Here is a 21,073-nt window from a genome sequence, read left to right on the forward strand (position 1 = left end):
TATTTATTTCAAGGAATATTTAGTCTGGCCTTTTCCTTCCACTGTTCTCCCTCACTGCATCTTCAACCCCATTGTTCCATAGGGACAGGGAGGCATCCAAATAAAGATTAATAAAAAGGCAATTCCTGTGGTGTTATCAATTGAAGAAACAGGATCACTTTTCCCAGTGTCAATGAACTTCAATACACTAATAAAATTAACAAATATCAAAGTGGTTTGGGTCTGAAATAGAAACATTTCCACTAAATCTGAGTAGCTTTTCCAAATACTGGGCAAATAGTTTGATACACTTTGAAATACTAAAATATCTCCAGTGCTCCAAGATGAAGCTGAGCAAATTTCACTGAGTGAAATGAGACTAGACATTGTTTGCACCTTCTAAGCATGCATTATATTTTCATCTTGGTGTTTAAAACAAGGCCACTGCAAGAAGAATTTCCACTGTCCCAGCTGTCAGTAACTGGGGCACAAATGAGGAGCCAGTCTGCAAAGCCTTGGGCTTTCATCTCACACTGCTACACTGAAGCAAATGGACAGGAAAATAGAAGAAGCCTGAATACACCTCTGCTGATAAAGATCTCTATGTTAATACCATTAACATTGACTACATCGAATTTAAAGCTGATATCTGCCTGCATATCACATCCAAGTCTCTTTTCAGGTGTACAAAAAATGTGTCTATTTCACAGCATTTCTTCCTTTACTTCTCCACCTGGATCATACAGAAAATACATTTCTTGGCCACCAGCAAATCATTACCCCTTATGGGGACTGTTCCCTAAAGAGTTTAAGTACCAGAACAATGGACTACTGCACAGCACCAAATTTCAATTGTGACTTAACTATTCCACAAAGGGGATTTACTGTAGTGACACCTCTCAGGAATACACAATTATTTGAAATTTCACTGACATTTTCCACTAACAAAACAGCACTTCTACTTTAGCAGTGATTCGAAGATGGAAACTTTCCATTAAGCCTTTTCTTTCCTCTGGGTGTCAGAGTTGTCCTCAAAGTCCTTCTGTGTTAAAAATTAATTGTCTGGTTTGGTCTAACATACCCAATGTATTCGTTAGGGAGTACACGCACAGTAATACCTCAGAAAGGTTACAACCCTCCTCCCCAAGATCTTGGATGGCAATTTTGGGTTACTCTGAACCTCTCTCCAGCTTTGGCTTCTGAACTTTTCCTTTAATCTACTTTTTCATTCACTTCGTGTATACCCATACAGTAGTTTTCCTCTTTTTGTAACCTGGTGTCCAAATACCAGAACGACCGCTTGACCATTTCCATAAGCAAACCATCCTCTGCAAAACTCTTCAGTCAGAATCTTATTATTAAAGCAAGTTTTTCCAAACAGTTTCTGCCGCAGAGTCCAAGGGCCCTCTGCTCAGAATCCTTTTCCTTAAAAGCATGGGGATATGGATGATTTCTGTGCCCCGTAAAGGTCCAGTGCCATTCACCTCTGGATACCAACCTGTTCTTCCATCTGACTGGGGATGGAGTCGCGGAAGATGAGAGGATTTCTCTCCAGCAATGATATCCTGCCCCTTGGCAGATATCAGGCAGTTCAAATCAAATTTCAGGTTTAGCTCACAACACTCAGGATGCTGACAGATGATGGAAGCACTGTCACAGCAGCTCTAGCTTGACTTTCTGCCTACACTACTGTACATTTTAAACCACTTCTGAACAGGATCACTAGAAATGGGCAGCCATCCCTAAATCATCCCTGAAAACACAATGGCATCCAACAGGTGTTTGCTTGAGTTATGCCCCTAAGGGAAGGCAGTACTTAAACAGGCATAGAGAGGATAAAAGGAATAATTCTGTCCCTAAGAGCTGCCTCCTTCCCCTGTCTCCTCATTTGCCAAGGCCACGCACGAGGCCGATCAGCGCCGCTGGCGCCTCCGGAACCACCTGCAGCTGGCGGCCAAAGGTGACCAAAAAAACCCCCCCCAAAAAAAACCCCAAAAAATTTGGGGGGAGGGGGAATCCCTCCCCAGAATGATATTTTTACATTTTTATTTATTTCGGGGTTGTTTTGTTTGTTTAATCAGGCCCTCTCCGGCAAACCTTCGCTCAAAACCCGCTGAGCTCCCCCGGGGCCGCTCCGGCCGCGCCCTCAGACACCCCGAAAAGACCCTGGAAAGACACGTTGGGCTGAGGGGGGATCCTGAAAAATTCAAAATAATTAAGAAACGGAAATATCCGACTCGTTTTTTTGGGGCAAAAAACGGATAAAATCGGGAGGTTTTGGGGCGGTTTGGCCTCCGGGGCTTGCCGTACAAAATGGCGGCGCGGTGTGAGGGCGACAAAATGGCGGCTCGGAGATTTCGCCGTACGGAATAGAGAAAACAGAGATTTGGGAGGAAAAAAGGGGGATTTCAGGGAAAAAGGGGATTTTAGAGATAAAAATTGGATTTTCCGCTTCTAAATTTGGAGAAAAAACGGATAAAATCGGGAGGTTTTGGGGCGGTTTGGCCACTGGGGGTTTCCGTACAAAATGGCGGCGCTGTTTGAGGGAGACGTGAGGGCGACAGAATGGCGGCGTCTTGAGGATCGTGCCGTACAAAATGAAGAAAACGGAGATTTGGGTGGAAAAAGGGGATTTGGGGGAAAAAGTGGATTTTAGAGATAAAAATGGAAATCTCCGACTCTAAATTTGGGGGGAAAACGGCAAAATTTAGGGAGTTTTGGGGTGGTTTGACCGCTGGGGATTGCCGTACAAAATGGCGGCGCGGTGTGAGGGGTGAGGAGCGGGCGGCAAAATGGCGTCGCCCTGAGGATCTTGCCGTACAAGATGGCGGCGCGCGGGGGTTTTTTTTTGCCGTACAAAAACGAAGAAAATGGAGATTTGGGGGAAAAAAATGGGATTTAAGGGAAAAAAAAGAAATTTTAGAGAGAATAATGGAGATTTTGGTTGGGAAACGGGAAAATTTGTCGGGTTTGGGGTGGTTTGGCCGCTCGGGGTTGCCGTACAAGATGGCGGCGCACGGGGGGTTTTGCCGGATAAGACGGAAATTTGGGGGGAAAATGGAGATTTTGGGGAAAAAAGGGAGATTTTAGGGGGGAAAATGGGGATTTTAGAGGGAAAAACGAAATTTTTTTGGGAAAAAAATCGCTTTAAAAAGAAAAAAAATCCCCAAATCGGCAAAACCTGAGGGGAAAAATTTTCCCAAAAACCGCCTCAAACTCCCACAAACAAACAAACAATCAAAAAAAAAACCAAAAAAAACCCCGCGGCGACAGCAAAACAACAACAACAAAAACCGGCGAGCTGAAAATTTATTGAAATTAAATTTAATTTAATTTTAATAAAATAATTAAATAATTAATTATTTGATTATTTTAATTAAAATTTTTCGATCCCAAAAAATCCCAAAAATTCACCCCAAAATTTCCACCAAAAATCCCCAAAAATGACCTGAAAATTTCCACTGAAAACTGAAAATTTTTAAGCCTCAAAATCCCTCAATTTTACCCCAAAATTCCCGCTGAAAATTGGGATTTTTAGAGCCTCAAAAATCCCCAAAATTCACCCCAAAATTGGAATTTTTGAAGTTCCAAAACCCCCAAAATTTCCACCCAAAATCCCAAAAATTCACCCCAAAACTCCCACCTAAAATCCCTCAAAAACCCCAAAATTCCCACTAAAAATTGGGATTTTCAGAGCCCCAAAATCCCCAAAAATTCACCCCAAAATTTCCACCCAAAATCCCAAAAATTTACTCCAAAATTCCCTCCCAAAATTGAGATTTTTAAAGCCCCAAAATCCCCCAAAATTCACCCCAAAATTCCCACTAAAAATTGGAACTTTTAGAGCCCAAAAATTCCCCAAAATTCACCCAAAATGCCCTAAAAATGACCCAAAAATTCCCACTAAAAATCAGGATTTCAGAGCCCCAAAATCCCAAAAAATGACCCCAAAATTCCGACTGAAAAATGGGGTTTTTTGAAGCCCCAAAATCCCTCAAATTATCCCCAAAATTCCCACCCAAAACGCCAAAAATTCACCCCAAAAATTCCCATTAAAAATCAGGATTTCAGAGCCCCAAAATCCCAGAAAATGACTCCAAAATTCCCACTAAAAATTGGAATTTTTAGATCCCCAAAATCCCCCAAATTCTCCCCAAAAATCCCAAAAAACCCCCCAAACCCCCTCCCAGTACAAACCAGTACAAACCAGTAAAGAAAAACCCCAAACCGGTATAAACCAGTATAAACCAGTACAAACCAGTCACCCCAAATCCCTTCCCAGTTCATCCCAGTTCGTCCCAGTGACCCCTAAAGCCCCTCCCAGTACAAACCAGTAAGGAAAACCCCCAAACCAGTACAAACCAGTATAACCCAGTACAAACCAGTATAAACCAGTAACTCCCAGTATCCCCCAGCGCCGGGCCCTGGCCCTGAGCCGATCCCTGGAGGTCACCGAGCGTCGAGAGATCCCAGTTCAAACCAGTACGGACAGGTGAGGGCACTGGAATGGGGACTGGAGGGCACTGGTTTATACTGGGATGGACTGGGAGTGGGTTTGGGGGTCACTGGTTTGTACTGGGATGGATTGGGAGTGGGTTTGGGGTCACTGGTTTGTACTGGGATGGACTGGGAGTGGGTTTGGGGTCACTGGTTTCTACTGGGATGGACTGGGAGTGGGTTTGGGGGTTACTGGTTTATACTGGTTTAAACTGGTTTCGGGGTTTCTGGGCGTGGTGTAACCTTTGCCCCTCCCCCACATGTGAACCGATCACGCCCCTCATCAGGCCACGCCCCCTTCCCTTATATAGATCGACAACAAGGGCGGGGCAAACTGGGCGGGGCCTGGGGGTTACTGGGTTCTACTGGAAGGGAGTGGGAGGGGCCAACGCTGCTCTGACCCCGCCCACCGCGCCGATATGCAAACTTATGTAAATGAGAACACAAATAAACGCGAATGACGTCACTGACCACGGGGACTGGGAGTTACTGGTTTGTACTGGGAGGGGCCTGGGCGTGACTCAGACCCCGCCCACCTCACCGAGGCGCCAGCCTTATGTAAACTTATGCAAATGAGAGGCGAAATAAACGCCGGTGACGTCATTTGTACGCAAAGGAGCAAAGCGGCGCCGCGGGGCATGACGGGATACACCGGGGCGCAGAGCGGCACCGCAGGGCATGACGGGATACACCGAGGCGCAAAGCGGCACCGCGGGGAATGACGGGATACACCGAGGCGCAAAGCGGCGCGGGGCATGACGGGATACCTGCAGTTCCTCTCCTAAAGGAAGGCTCAGCCTGGGACTCATTCCTCTCTCTTCCAAGACACCACTTTAGAAAACTGCAGGATTCCAACCTAACCCTTCCTCCAACACAGGGGCCGGAAGAAAAGATTCAGAATTTCTGTCCACCCCCATAGGTTCAGCCATACAGCTATGGCAAAATGCATCTCTTCTCTGCAGTCTTCTCACGTAAGATTTGGTTCTTTAATAAACCTTTCCTCGCAGGAGCAGTCTTACATCAGTATGAGATTTGTAATGTTTTAAGCAAATTTATAAACCAAGGGTTTGTAGTTGCACATACAGCAGAGATTCCAGAGGACAGCAGAGCAGACCAAATGCGGCCAGACTGGTGTTTTAAAACTGAGGTCATCGACTGATTCCTGTGATCCACGATCCCAACACCAGGCCACACCTGGTGTTCTTGCCTCTAGAGAAAAGCACACAACCTGTTATCTCTGCTGAGCTCATTTGGTACCATTTAATACGTATTTATCACACACTCACAAAATGGCAAGTGTGGTTGCATCACTACCACAAAATGCTCTTGGGGATTTACTCAATCATTGATGATTACAGAAATGGTAAGAAGAGAGGCCAAACAATAGGGTGAAAAGGTGGATTTGCCCTACACAGCATCCAAATTCTTAACAACAGGATGGACTTTGCCACTTATTGCTAATGCTAACTCACATAGAAGGAGTTAGAAGTTTGATCTGCAAGACAGTTCACACGAGGCCACAAAAGAAAACAAGCACTTTACATGTTGAATTTCATCCCTGTTTATGAGGTTTTCTCATGATATTTAACTTCAATTATCAAACACAAATTTTCAAACATACTAGTGAACATCCCTCAGTCCAGAGTCTGTGCCTATTTCTTGCTCTAAGTTAGATGAGCGAACAGATAAAATTGTATCAGCTCCTTTGAACCGACCAATTTCAATTCAACTGTGGTTACAGCATTTCACCGGCGAACAAAAAGCATGCACAGCTGAGTTTCAGAATATATAAATACTCACACAAAGCAACATTTTCAACTCCAAGAGTGTTTAGTATGACACACTTAACTACCTCCAGTACCTAAGAGATCTGTATTGAAAAATCTGAGCCACGTTACTAATTTTAAGTGGACACTAAAAAACCAAACCCAAACATTAACATGCCACATGTCCTGGCTCTGTTAGCACTGCATTGGCCATAAACACACAATAATTTTGATTCCAAAGATTTCTCAAGGTTTCCTGGGTTTTTGTTGTTCCTACAAGTATCCCAGCTTGTTTTTACTCACTGTACCAGTCTCAGGTTGTAAACACAAGTGGGCTGTGACTCTCCCATGAGCAAGTTTTTTCATGTATTTGCAAAACTGACCGCACGAACGTGGTTACAGCTGCTCACATGCTCTACTGCCTACACACACTGAAATGCCAAACAATTAAGGAAGGCTCCAATGAATTCTCAAGATTTGGGATGTTTTTTAAGAGCTATTTCAAAAAATAACTAAAACCAATATTTGTTGATGCATTTACTACCACGTAATTGTACTAGAGCCCGTTGAAGAGACAAATTTGAGGGGGTTTTTTTAATGCCTTAACTTCATACTTGTACAGCAATCTAAACTGAAAAGCATCAAAATATACCATGTGGAATCACTAGTGCGACAACCAAGCCAAAAACAATCTCTGCTATCAATCTTCAGCAGCCAGCTCCCACTTTTTTACCCTGTTTTATAAACCATTTCTTCTTACAGAGTCACTGCCAGGCCCTCACTTTGAGTCTACTGTGTTTGACAGATCAGCTACAACATTTTTCTTCTGTAAAACAACAGAACTTAGACCAGATTTTACTCAGCCACAGACTCTGCAAGCCCAGGTGTCGTTGCTTTACACTCACTGTGTCAGGTTCTCCTACCACCAAGCCTGAAGGTGCCACAGTGAAGGAGCTCTGGAACTTGCTGCTCTGATGAAGGCACTTGGTCCAACTGCAGAGTTTCCACTCTGTCTAACTGAAACCTTGACTGATGCCAGCTGCGCCTCATTTGTTCCATCACCAGGTTTTCCTGAAGAGCAGCACTCATCCTCCAAATTTTAGCCCTGTAGGGGACAAAATGAAATTATATAAAAATATACAATGAACATCTATATTATTTATAAACTGAAGCATTTATGATTTATTTAGTGAAACTGTAAAGTTTAGCCCTCTAGGGGCTAAAATTAAGGGGACAACAAGTAGAAAGACAAGAGAAGCACAGTCTGTCCAAGAAATAAAAATAACTCAAGGCCCATCAGGAGTTTGAAAGTTTCCCTCAAATAGTAAAGATCACACAAGCAAAACAGAAGTCTCCAAAGTATCTAACAGAATCATTTTGTAGAGATTACATCAGTACATCCACCATTTAATTAATTCATCAACAGGTGCTAAAACCCCTCCTTTATCTGTCCAAAGACCAATCGTGCACAGAAAAGAGGAACATATGGAAATGAAATAGAGTCTTGCAACATGCAGGCATGTGGGAGACAGACCTTTTGGGGATCCCGAAGGTGGCAGCACAATTACTAAATTACCTAAGCAAGAGTCAGGGGCCAAAAACTCGTGGGGAAGGAGCACGGGCCAGAGCTGCCCCTGCCAGTGTCACATGGGACAGCTGCAGCTTGTTTGGAGGAATACCCAAAGGTGATCCACCCAGAAGGAAAGGGATCCTGCTTTAAGAGAAGTCTCTAGTTCTTAAAGGATTGCTGAAAGTAAGAGTGCATTTATTTGTATGTTTTACGCTTAATACTTGCTTGAATACCCCTCCAAAAATGTTGTTAATCTGATAACTAAGAACGTGCCATTAAAAAAAATGGCATGTTTTTGTCTCTTTCTTTCAAAAGTAAAATATTCCTTGTTGTTTAATGGAAAAGCTGGCTCCTCTCCAAACACATCCTGTGAGGCCTTTTCCAGTGAAGCAGTGTGCATAATGATAAATGAAAAAGGGAAAGGTTCTTGCAAGTATTTTTATCTGTAGTATGCAGGGGTTGATCTGTTACACCCAAAAATTATTTTCAACTTAAACAATTCACCTTTGCCGAATCCCTAACTCACTCTAAAACTCTAATAGGTACACACAACATTTCTTGTGAATAAGTTTGCAACAAATCCTACAAGTTCACCCTCAGGAAAGGTGGCAAACACCCCAAGGGAGTATACAACACACAATATACACTCCTTGGAAGCGGAGGGAGTGAGATTTGTCCTTCCTCCTTGTCTTGGTTTGGGAAGACAGGTATCTGCCAGGTAAAATTACAATCAGAGGCTCTTTGGCAAAGATTTGGGAAATAGGAATAGCAGTTCTTTACTAGTATGTAATACAAAGCAAACAAACACAAAAAACTCCCCCCCCACCAAACAACTACAGCATTAATGACAAACGACAACAGTACCAAGAACCTCGAGGGCTTTGTTTCACAAAACCCAGGGCAGTTTGGTTTCGCTGTCCCTGCAGGATCCTCAGAGCACCAAGCTGGAACAGTGGAAAAGTCCCGGGCTGGTCGCTGGGATGGCAGGGTGTCCCGGCAGGCAGGGGCAGGATGTCCCGACAGCGCAGGGGGTGCAGGGTCACGCCGCAGCAAGAGGAGCAGCGCCGAAGGAGCCGAAGGCGAGGCAGGGCCTGGACCAGCTCCCGCAGGTGGCAGGGAAAACTCAGGATTCAGGCTGAACTGGTGATAGTAGATTTCCCAGGACTGGATCCCTTTGGCCACAGTGAAACTCCTCCAGCCAGCAACAGCCGTTCTCTGCTCGGCGTGCTCTGCGGCGGCTGAGATCCTCGAGGAGCGGCAGACACGCGTCTCCCCGAACGCCGGAGAAAGAAAAGCACGCAGCTGCCTCAAGCTTTGTCTTTTACCGGCGTTATCTCCCCCTTCCACCTTTGTCCACCTCTTTGTTTCGGTTAAGTAAACCTTTGTTTCCCGATGTTGTCCTGCCACACGTACAAATGTTACCCCAGCACCACGGGGATCAGCTGGATGAAGGGGGATGAAATCCGGGATCATTCCCAACAGTGACGGCGCCTTCCCCCCCCGGGCCAGGATCGAGGCACTGCCGGAGGAGCGGGAGCAGCACCGGTGCCGGGTGGAGCATCCCGGAATGCCGGAGCCCGGCATCTTCTCCTGGGCCGAGGCAGGGAATGTGGAATGTGGTTAACTGGGAGTTTGGGAATGTGGCGCAGTGGGATGGAGGTTCCCCTGCCCCTCCTCACCATTCCGTGCTGCCCAGAGCCGGAATCCAGCAGGAATCTCACCCTGGTGGTCGCTGTGTCCGTCATCACTGCCATCGTGGTCATTCTCCTCATCGGATTCAGCGTCTGGAAGCTCCAATCCGGTTCTGCCCAAACCCATCCTGGGGGCTCACCCTGTTCTTCCCCCCCTCCCAAGACTCCTGGAAATCCCCCCATGACCCCACCAGTCCGCCCCCAAATCCTCCTGGGTCCCCCCTAAGCCCCTCACGGGGATTCCTGGGATTGTCCCCATGTCCCCTCCTCCAGGACTCTGGGGTTCCACCCTGACCTGTCTGTGCCCCCCTGGTTTCTTCCACAGCCCCCCCATGATAGTGGGGGCAGGGGCCGAGTGCTGGTGTGCCCCTGCCTGCAGCAGATCCAGGGGTGAGGGAGTTCAGGGGAGCCCTTAGTATTTTGGGTCCCCTGGGAATTGGGGTGACCCTCGGGGTCCCCCAGGATCTCCCTGAACACGCTGACGCTGCCCAGTGAGAAGGTTTGGACCCGGCACGGGGTCCCAGCTCTGTCACCTGCCCTGCCCAGGTACCCCCCAGCTCCTCCCTGGGAACCTCCAATCTCCCCGTGACACCCCAACCTCCCCAGGAACCCCAAAAACATCCCTGGGACCCTCCAAAAACTCCCCAAGATTGCAAACGCCCCGTACGAACCCCCTAAACCCTCTCAGGACATCAAAATTCCCATGGGACCTCCCAACACGCCCCCAAGCCCCCTTGAGAAGGTTTATACTTGGCACGGGGTCCTCATCACCACCATCGGCATCACCCAGGTAGCCCCAGACCCCCCCGGGACCCCCAAACCCTCCCGGGACCCCCAACCCCCCCATGGAGGCTCCACTACCGGAATCAACGGGAGTGGTGTCGCCCTGTCAAGGGGAGTTAAAGCGGCGCCTGACTGTCGGGGGTTCTTAAAGCCGTGATGGTGGGGAGACCCCCAAAACTCCACCCTGGGGGGCACTCTCCCATTTGCTGCACTCGAGGGAGCCCCAGACAATGACGGGTCCTGGGCTGAGCCCCCCACTCAGCCGGGGCTGTGGAGGGAACTGTGGGCGCTGGGACAGGGCTTGGGAGTCCTGGGGTTTACTGGGGGACCCCTACTGGGAACTCCCTTCCCGCTGTCCCACCTCCCCCTATCCCCCCCCTCACCCCTTTCCCATTGTTCCCCCAAACCTCCGCTGCCCCCAGCTCGGTTTGGGGGTGACCCACCCCTTTCCCACCGTGTCCCGGCCCGACCCCGCTCACCCGAGAGCTCCCGGCCCGCGGCCGCACGGACGGAGGAGGAGGAGGAGGAGGAGGAGGGACAGAGAAGGAGGAAGAGGAGGGATGGAGGAGCTGGAGCCGGCAGAGGAGGCACTGCGTGACTTCACTGCTCTCTGGATCTGCAGCTCCTTCGCCCCGGGACCATCGCCCCCGTATCCTGCGGGTGACCGGGGAGGGGGAGCGCGCCCCAAATATCCTGGGCGGTTTTTTTGAAGTGGGGAGGGATGTTTGGAGCTCACATAAAATATATTTATGGCTCCCGGGGCTTTTTTCTGTCGGGGCCGGGCAGCTTGATGTTTGGATCTGGCAGGGCTCCAGAGCTGAGGCGCAGATGCCCCTCAAGGGGACATGGGGGGTCCCCGGGAGGTGTTTTTGGGGGTCCCGGTGGCGGTGCCGGCAGAGCCCCGGCGGGAGGCGGGTCCCCCCGCGGTGGGGTTGGGCTTCCTTAAGTTGGTGCGTGTCTCTTTGGTGCTGACCCTGCCCGCCAGCTAAACCCTGCGGGCCCCATAGAACCAAAGGTGCCCTGGGAGCCTGCAGGGCCTTGTGGAGCCAGGGGACCGCAGTGACACTGTGGATCTCCTCTCTTCACAACTGTTTTTCAAACTGCAATATCAGTAATTGCTGCCACGCCATAGGCTTAAATAATCCACTCTGTTCACTATTGTTTCAAAGGATGACTTTGATTTCTCCTTGACAATCTGCATCAATTCCTTCTCCCATGACATCAACGCTTTTCAAGGCCAAGCTCCAGTGAGCAGTTCTCAAACCTCCAGTGTCCTGGAGAAATCTGAGTTCCTATTCCTGTATTGATAACTCTCATTTGCTTCTGATTTGTCCTAATTAATTCTAATGCATGAAGGTCCAGCCCTGCAGCCTCTGGGGTGGCCCTGTCAGGGGCCATCACACCCAGAACAATTTCCCCAGAAGTCAAAGTCTCACTGTGCACGGTTGTATTCGCAAACTGGGCGCAGCTGTGCACATCCAGGGGTTTCCATTTCCCCACTGGGTCCATTGTTAAGGGTATGGAGAACATCTGTGGGATGGGTTCTCCATCAGGACAGGTTCCCATCTCCTCATTTTTTCACCTGCTCTTTCAACTGCCCCTTTGTCTGTTTGATGATCCTGCAGCTTGTGAATAGTCTGGTACATGAAAACACCAGCAGTCCAAATCACTGTATTTTCACAGTAACAGACAAAGCATTCCACACCACAGTATCAGCAAACCGCATAAAAATCGCCAATTTCATCCCTTCCTCCTTTATTCCTTGCAAGCAGTCTCACAAAGTTTAGCACTGACATTTGAGTCGTGGCCAATGCTTTTCTGTAGGGTATTTAGTGTCACATCCCTGAGCAGCCAAAGGTGGCAAATCAGTATTGTCAGCATTACTGCACATTATTATTATTGTTTCACATATAAAGATAGAGATATAGATAGAAACATAGATTTAGACATAGTGTAACACGAGGCTGGTGGGTTGGAGACAGACACACCACACAGTATCTTGTTGAGTTCTGACCAACAGCCACAATTTATTGTTCCAAGCTCCCTTTTATGGTGAGTTTGAATTTCCCAGGCTTGGAAAGCCAACTGGTTGGGAATCTCTGCACTGCCCACATCTCTGGCCAGGGGTGTGTCTGCAGCCAGGGCTTGGCTGGGCTTGGCTGAGCTCTTTGTTCCCCCGGGGACTTCTAGAACAAGCCAGGTCAGCCCAGTTGGGTCTGTTATGATCAGACTCGTTATGCCCAGCTGTGAACCAGCTGGACCCTGCTACATCTCCTGCCTTTGCTTTTATTAAAATGCAGATTGTTTTCCGTTATCCCATTTGCAAGGGCCCTTTTGCAGACAGGGTAACACAAGACAGCATGGGTTTAATTTGAAGGAGGTTTTGACAAACTTAATTCTGCTCAGCCAGTGATGTGTCCCATGTACCACTGGAGCTGCAGCACTCACTCCCAGGAGCTGTCAGGCGAGATCACAATCTTCCGGGCTGGCGTGTTACAGGTTAACTGCTTATGGTTCCAAACTACAACTTAACACTAAAACAAGAAAACGTTCAACTTTTAAAACCCTGAGAAAAACCAATTAACAGAATTAACAAGATTAACAATTAACAGAAAAACAATTTGTAAACAGAAAAAACCACTCTGTAAACAGAAAACCAGTTTGTAAACAAACAGAATCCTTAAATGCACCGTCACTCTAAGAGTCCCAGCTCTCCACGAGGTCGGTGAACAAGCTGTTTCCAGCACTGTTCCACACACGGCTCCACACCGTCTGTGGAGGGGCCACCAGGAGAATGCTGCTGGTGGTCTTGGACAGGACGTAAGGTAGGACAGACACGTCGGGCAGGTGCCCAAAGCGTTCCAGTGTCCTTGCAAAGCACTTTGCAAGGCTGTACTGTTAGCAAAACACCATTAGAACTGCTCTTGTGTCACAGAGACAAGACAACTTTTGAAGCATCCGTAGCATTCAACTGTAAACACCTGCGACAACATTTGATAATTAACTGTGCAGTTAGTTCAAAGACAGTGGGTGCCGTCTTTTTTGCTTGATGAGGTGGAAGCATTCATTCTGGAATGTGCAAAGTATCAGGCCAGCGTGGATTCCACTGCCCAATAACACCAGTAGGATGAAAACTAACAATGAGAATAAACACAGTGATCCACACCTCTGGGCATATCCGGTGGACTTGTCTGTTGGTGATAGCTTGCTCTGCTGTTTCAACAGCAGCTTTTGCCTCTAGGATTAATTTTCTGGGGGAAGTTAATTCAGAGTCACCCTTTAGGAGGTCAAATAAAGGTGCTAGTTGAGAGTCAGTCAGTCCTAGGTAAGGTCTGACCCAGTTGATGGTACCCAAGAGTTTTTGTGCATCGTTTAGAGTTAGAATTTTGGTTGGAAACGGAATTGTTTGTGGCTGTATGGTCTGGTTCATTATTTTGAGTCCCAAATATTTCCAGGGTGGTTGCTGCTGCACTTTCTCTGGTGCTACTTGCAGCCCAAGTGGTTTGAACGCTTGCAACAGGCTTGGCTGAATCAATGAGAGTTCTTTTCTGGTTTGGGTTGCAATCAAAATGTCATCCAGGCCATGGTAACAGTATGCCCCTGGAAACTGTTCTCTCACTGATCAGAGTACCTGAGCAACACCCCACTGACACATCGTGGGGCTGTTTCCCACGCCTTGGGAAAGTTCTTTCCATTGGTAACGTTGCACTGGTGCAGTGTTATTAATAGAAGGCACGGTCAAGGCAAACTTTGGGGTATCATCTGGGGGTAATGGAAGAGTGAAAAAACAGCCCTTTAAGTCCACAATCAGGATGTCCCAGGAGGCAGGCAGCACTGTGGGACATCGATGGCACACCAGGCTGCAATGTGCCCATTCTCTCCATCATGGAATTGGTTTTTCTCAGGTCATGGAGTAACCTCCACTTAGCAGATTTCTTTTTTATAACAAATACTGGGGTGTTCCAAGGGCTCATAGATGGCTCTATGTGTCCTTGAGCCAGTTGTTCCTGTACCAGGGTTTTTAGGGCATCTAAGTCTCTCCTTTTCAAGAGACCACTGTGGTACCCACTCAGGCTGAGTAGTGAGCCATTTCAGAGCCAGTGTGGGGTACTTTACACCCTCTAATACAGTGGCCCCTGTCAAAAATCTGTTCCCACCTCAGCCCACTCCAGAGCCAGAGAACTCTAGGGAAGGGCTTCCCATCCAGGAATTTCGGATAGGACTGATTCCTCACCTTTAGATTTAAAAAGTGTCATTTTGTGCTGATCCGGCCAAGCTATGCCAATTTTGTTTTCGCAGTGGGCAGGCTCAGCACCAAGGACACAGACACCACCTGAAGGAATCAGTGAAATTTACTACAGTTCAAAGCAGCAAAGGAGCACAGAAGGAGCAGCTCAGCAATGCAGCCAGCCGTCACTACCACGGATTGCCCGCAGTGATTGAGAAAGATCCATCACCAGTTACCCTCAGCCTTTCCCATCACCCACACCCACACAGCAGCTGGGGAAGCTGTCACAGCCAAGGACTGCAGAGCCTCTCCCGGACACTGGGAATTCCTGCAGCTGCCTCCAGCCACAGCTGAGGCTCCAGCCTGGCTGGGAGAGGGCCCAGCTTTGATAGTGCTGAATAAACAAACTGCCAGCAGCACTCCTAGTACAGGAACATCTGGTTGCATCCTCCTCTTGGGTTTCTCCCAAAGCCTGGCCAGGGCCCAAGGAGGAACCAGGGGAGTTGCCTTTGACCCTACAGCCCCGAACAAGGCCAGATGTCAGACTTCATGGCCTTGTCTGGCTTCTAAATACAGAAAGGTCAATACATGGTTCACTAAGGAGAGGATGCATCTATTACAACGCTAATGACGGTGCGTATTTTGTTAACGAGCAGATACAAAGATAACCTTTGGCTGGAAGGTTCATCGAGAGGTCACCTTTGGCTCAGGGCCGCTTGTTCAGGCCTCAGTCAGGCCTCTTGTCCAGGCCTTGGCACTTCAGGCTTTAGTGCTGGGCTTGACACTGCTGGCTTAACACTGGGACTTGATGAGCTCCCAGGTCTTTCCCAACAGAAAGGATTCTATATTTCCATGATTTTATCTGCTGGATTCAGTCAGGTCCATGTTAGCAGCATTACTTTGGTCAAAAAGTTCCCTCTTGGTCAGCTCTTGTGGCCTAAGGCTTCAGCTCCATCAGCTCCTGGTGCTAAGCTGCTCACGCTGAACGAGACGACTCAGAGAGAAGAATACAGTTCATCCAATTCCTTCTGGGACACTGAGAGGGGAGGGTGTGCAAACAGGAGCATTGTTTGGTGTCCCCTCGTCTCTGCCCTTCACGCCTTTCAGCGCTTAGAAACAGCCGAGAGCTTTCTCCAAGAGTGCAATGAAGCAGCTGTTCCTGCTCCCAGGTCTGGCTCTCTCCAGTCTCTGACCTTGCCTGCTTTTGCCCCTCTTGCTGTGCCCTCTGTTCCCCCGGGGCTCGGTGGCTGCTGCCCAGGACTGTGGAAGTGGCACAGATCCAGGGGTCGAGACCCTCCTTCCTCTGCCCTTGCAGCTGCCTGCTCACAGCAGCCTTTTCCATCTGGAAGCTCCACGTGGAGAGGGAGTCCTCACCTCTGTTCCTTGCACAACCCCCAGGAGCCCAGGGCTGCCATCTCAAGTCCCTGCGGGCCCTGAGGGCACCCGGGTGCCTCAGGCTGCTGTGACACCACTGCCCACAGGAGGGAACAGTGGCGGGGGCTGTGCTCAAAGCCAGCTCCATGTGCTGCTGCTGCTGCTGCTGCTGTGGGGGTCGTTTGTCCAGCCCTGCCCCAGACTGAGGGATCGGATCCAGGCCCTGCTGCTGCTCCCTGGGGATCAGGCACAGTTTGGTTGTCGCCGTCAGGGCCAGCAGAAGCCGTGGCCGGAGCAGCGGGTGCTGACAGTGCCCCAGGGCCCGGGGCCGGAGGTGTTCCTGTGCTGGGGGCTGGCCGGAGCTGCCCCTTGTTCTCCCTCTGCCTCCCGCAGAGCTGGGCCGGGCACAAGTGGGGCAGCACAGCAAACAGGGAGCCTGCCAGTCTCTTCCAGCCCTGTCTGCTCAGAGTTTGGGCCTTGGAGCTGCAGCTGGACACAGGCAGCTGCTCCTGCTCCCTCTGCGTGTCCCCGTGTTCAGCAGTGCTGCTCCATCAGTCTGTGCCCAGCAACGGGGAAAAGCCTCAGCCCTGCAGGGCCAGGAGCTGCCGGGCTCTGCCTGGGGAGCTGCTCCACACGGGAACCAGCAGCAAAGGACATTCCTTCCCTAGGACAAGTTTTCTATTAAGAAAAAAAAAAAAAAAGAAAATTAAAAACAACACAGAAAAAAAAGTGGAAGATAAAAACAAAACCCAAGTGCAGCGTAGTAAAAATACTTTATAGCTTTGGATAAAGAGATAACTGAACTTTTTCAAATGAGATCTCCGTTATTTACTCCATAAATGTGCTGATGGCATGGATCCATCCTACTGACCTCAGCAGCCTTTTAAAAAAGATTTTGTGGTTTGTTTCCAGTATTATTTTAAATTGTGATTGAAGCAATAGGAAATTGCTTTGTGCCCTGCCAGCTCCATGCAGGACTGGGAATCTAAACTTTGCCAAACCCCAAATCCTTTACAAGACGACCTTCCTTCTCACCCTGTGAATGAGCTGCACATTCCCTTTGAAATTGTCAGGGGTTTCTTAAAGACGCAAAGTCCCACTTACAGCTTTTTGCTCTGCTTGGGAAGTGCAGAAGGGCAATTCTTCATCCATCCGCTCCAGACTGCACTGCCTTAGGAACGCCGTCCACTCGCCAGGTTTTGCTCACTTGTGGCACTTCTGGAGGAGGAAGAAAGGGCACTTGCACGATTTCAGCCAAAAAAGGAATGAAGAGCGGGACAGACAAAACATCCTGTGGAGATCCAGGCGTTCAGCTGGAACTGTGGAGTGCTTGGGTTCTTGCCAATTGGATGTGGATCCCTCACTGCAATCTCTTGGCCTGCAGGAGAGTCTCACTCACCTGCAAAAGCAGAAAGCTCACTCGGTGGGCTCAGAATGGGCTCGTCTGATGCAAAGCTGTCAGAGCAATGTGAGGGCAGAGCCGGCCCAGCCGTGCCTGGGGCTGAGCCCAGCAGAGCCCTGGCAGAGCCCAGAGCAGCCTCAGCACCCGCAGAGCCCGGCTGGAAGGAGAGAAACCAGAAACTGCCCGTCAGCCGAAGGCTCCTGTCCCCTCGTCCCGACCGCCCGCAGTGCCCAGGCCACGCTGGCCGTGCTCAGAGCTGGGCCCAAAGCTGCCCATCACTGCTGCCTTTGGGGGCAGAGCAGGAGGGCAGGACACGTGCCCAGCCTGCAGCCAGCCACGGCACATCCAGCCCTCAGCAGCTGCGCAGAGCCAAAAGGCAGCTTGACGGCCGAGTGAAGAATCTGTGGCGTCTGCCCCAGCAAAGGGAGGAACCTTTGGTGCCCGGCCAGGCCGTGCCATGCCCACATCTGGGAGCATCCCCCCAGCTGTGGACTCACCTGCAAATTGGGCCCCAGGGAGCGTGTCTGAAGAAGGTGCCAGAATCCAAGTCGATCATCCTCAGCTGCCGGTGGCCAGGTCGAGGAAGAGCTTGGCATCCTTGGGGTTGTCCTTGGTGTCTCCAGCAGCAGCCCCACCTGATACAGCTTCTCCAGGGGCTCCTCCTTCCCTGGGGGCCAGACCAGGCTGTCAGTGCTCTGCCCAGGGCCCCAGCCACCAACGAACCAGGACAAGCATAACTAGGGTGGATGGTGGCCACCAGTGCTTGCTACACCAGGTCTCCAGCTCCGCCCCAGCACAGATGTTCCCATCTGGTCATCCCTGCTCAGAGCTACAGGCAGGACAAAAACACTCTGGTTTTCTTTAGCACTGATTGCCATGAGATGTGTGGAGCTCTTACCTGTCAGGTCTTTGGATCAAACTGTGCACATGGACCTCTCCCATCTTCTAGGGACGATGAACACCCTGCAGCCAAGGATCATTGAAGAGGTCTTCTAAGGATGGCCTGTCCAAGGGTTGCATGGACAAACACCTCCTGATAACATTTTGGCACTCTGAAGAGAGAAACCAGAAACCAGCAGTCAGTTGGAGAAGGATCCCGTCTGCTTTGCCCCTCCATTCCCGTGCCCAGGCCATGCTGGGTGTGCCCAGAGCTGTGCCTAAACTTCCCCATGGATTCTCTGTTTGGAGGAGAGCAGGACATGTGCCACCTCCTCAGCAGCTGCCAGAGCAGGGTGCTCATCAGCCTGCTGCTGTCTCCCAGCACCGGGATTCCCCTGTGCCCAGAGATGAGGACCCACCTTGAGAGAGCCATCGTGGGAACAAGATGCGCCCCCAGATGAACTGCTGGCCCCTCCTGAACGGGTGCTTCCCCATGACCAGGTGGTACAGCAGGAGGCCCAGGGACCAGATGGTCGCTGCCTCGCCGTGGTAGTGTTGGTGGTGGATCCACTCTGGTGGGCTGTAGGGCAGGGTTCCTATGGAACACAGACGGAGTTCATCAGGGGATGCTGCAACTCCTAAAGCCTCGCCCCGGCATCCCTGGGCGTGTGGGGGCTGGCCCCCTCCCGCCCCCACCCAAAAGCAACTTGGCTCAAGAAATAATGCTGCTCCTAGCAGCGAGAGGGGGAAGCCGCGGTGCTACAGCCAGGCTGGGCCGTGAGATGCCCAGGAACATCCCCTGAGAGGGCTCACCTGCAAATTGCCTGTAGGCTGTGTCTTGGAGGAAGGCGCCGCAGCCAAAGTCGATCAGTTTGAGCTGCCCGGTGGCCAGGTCGAGCAGGATGTTCTCGGGCTTGATGTCGCGGTGCAGGACCCCGCAGCTGGTGCAGTGCCGCACGGCCGCCAGCACCTGGCGGAACAGCCCCCGCGCCTCCTCCTCCGGCAGGAACCTCCGCTCCGCCAGGAAACCCGAGAGGTCCTGGCACCGCTCCGGACGCTCCAGCACCAACAGGAAGCTGTTGGGGAGCTCAACCCACTCCAGCAGCTGAATGATGCCACCACATCCAGAGGACAGCCTGTCCAGCAGCACGATTTCCAGGGGCGCACGGGCGCCGTTGGGCTGCCGAAGGACCACGATGCCGTCAGTGGGGCTGAGGCTGTGCCAGGGCTCGGGAACCCCTCACCCAGCCCCGGATGCTCTGGGCCCCCCGCTCAGCCCACGCCCGCTCTCCCTGCAGGGCTCCCGCCGGCTCTTCCCCTGCCGGGCCCCAGCTTCTCCCGCCGGCCCCGCTCACTCACCAGCTCGCCCCAGTGCTGGACGCGGGCCCGGGGCACGCATTTGATGGCCACCTGCGAGCAAAGGCCAGCAGCGCGCTCAGCTCGCCGCCTGCCCCGCCGCGCCCCGATCTTCTCCTCCTCCTCCTCCGCCCTCCTCCTCCTCCGCCCGCCGCCAGCCCCGCCGCTCACCGGGGCGCCGTCCGAGAGCCGAGTCCCCGAGTAGACGCTGCCGAAGCCTCCGCGCCCCAGCAGCGAACCCAGCCGGTACCGGTCCTGCAGGGCCTCCCGCGCCTCCCCTGCGGGCGACACGCGGCCCTCAGCGCTCGGCCCGGGGCCAGACACGGCCCCCGAGCGCCCCCCGAGCGCCCCGGGCCGGGCATCCCCACCCGCCCCGGGCCCCGGCGGCTCGAGGCCGGCGGCTGCGCTGCCGAGCGGCGGAGCTCGGGCCGGGCAAGCCGCGGCGGAGGCGGCGGGAGCGGCCGCGCCGCGTGTGTCCGCGGGGCCCGGGAGGAGCCGGGGCCGGGGCCGGGGCCGGGGCGGGGGTCGGGGTCGGGGCCGGGGCCGGGGCCGGGGCGGGGGTTGGGTTCGGGGTCGGGGCCGGGATCGGGGCCGGGGCCGGGGCCGGGGCCGGGGCCGGGGTCGGGACAGGCGCAGCCAAACCGCAGCGATGCTGCCCTGGCCCCAGGCACTGATGCCCGCCCAGCACCGCCACAGCCAGCACCGCCAGAGCCGGGCGGAGCCCAGACCGCGGCGGGACGCCCGGGGCCGGGGGCGGGCCCGGGGCATGGCCCAGCCCTGCGGGGGGAGAGGGAGAGGCCGGGACGGGGACGCCGAGAGGGGCCGGGGGGGTCGGGAAAGGGACACCGGGAGAGGCTGCGGGACAGCGAGACAGAGTGTGGGACAGTGGGAGAGGGAGAGGAGGAACAAGAGAGGGACGGGGAGGGGTCGTAGACGCCGTAGACGCCGTAGACTCGCTGCTGCCGCTGCTGCTGCCGCTGCTGCTGCCGCTGCCGCCGCTGCAACTGGAGCCCTGGGGCCGTTTGTCCGCGTGTCCGTTCCACGCTCCAGCCCCGCGCTCCCCGGGGGCAGCCCGCGAGCCGCTCCAAACACGGCAACTTGGCCGTGCTGAGCCCAGATCCAGAGGCCTGACTCCTGCGCCGTGGCAGAGGAATTCCCTCGGTCGCTGCTGTGCATTGTCCCTGCTGAGGGTCAGACACTGTCAGGACACATTCCCTGGTTGTAGGATTCGTGCCCGACCCAAGCACGACGCTTATGTCTCCAGCGTTACTTTGCAGCAAAAACAGGGGAAGGCAAACTCTGTGTATGGCCCATGGTATTTTCGAGGGTCTAAAACTCACTAAGTCATTGATCTGAGAGGTGAGATCCATTTGGGATTAATGGCACGGAGAAGTAGTGCAACACGGAAAAGGGAAGCATAGAAATAAATAGAGGAAAACCTCTTGGTTTATTTCTTGCATTTTCATTTCACTTCTGGAAAGCTGTTGCAGTTTTCCAGCAACCTTCACCACAGTCCCAGCTACTCTTTTCAAGAACCTTTCGTGGAGA

The 21,073-nt window shown here is 51.8% G+C and overlaps 1 protein-coding gene across 1 annotated transcript; it reads right to left on the reverse strand.

The window, feature by feature from the left end:
* Positions 1-17,916: 17,916 nt before the first annotated feature.
* On the reverse strand, positions 17,917-20,272 carry LOC136304739 (serine/threonine-protein kinase pim-1-like; the record flags this gene model as incomplete). The annotated part of the gene is made up of 7 exons (XM_066208212.1): positions 17,917-17,957; positions 18,189-18,342; positions 18,589-18,765; positions 18,983-19,349; positions 19,529-19,579; positions 19,697-20,043; positions 20,152-20,272. Coding segments are annotated over 6 exons (1,170 nt in total), but the record flags the coding sequence as incomplete, so codon positions are not given.
* Between the last annotated feature and the right edge of the window lie 801 nt (positions 20,273-21,073).

The sequence above is a fragment of the Chamaea fasciata genome, unplaced genomic scaffold (genome assembly GCF_029207755.1).
Source record: "Chamaea fasciata isolate MVZ Bird 193981 ecotype frontalis unplaced genomic scaffold, bChaFas1.0.hap1 SCAF_154, whole genome shotgun sequence".
NCBI classification, from domain to species: Eukaryota; Metazoa; Chordata; class Aves; order Passeriformes; family Sylviidae; genus Chamaea; species Chamaea fasciata.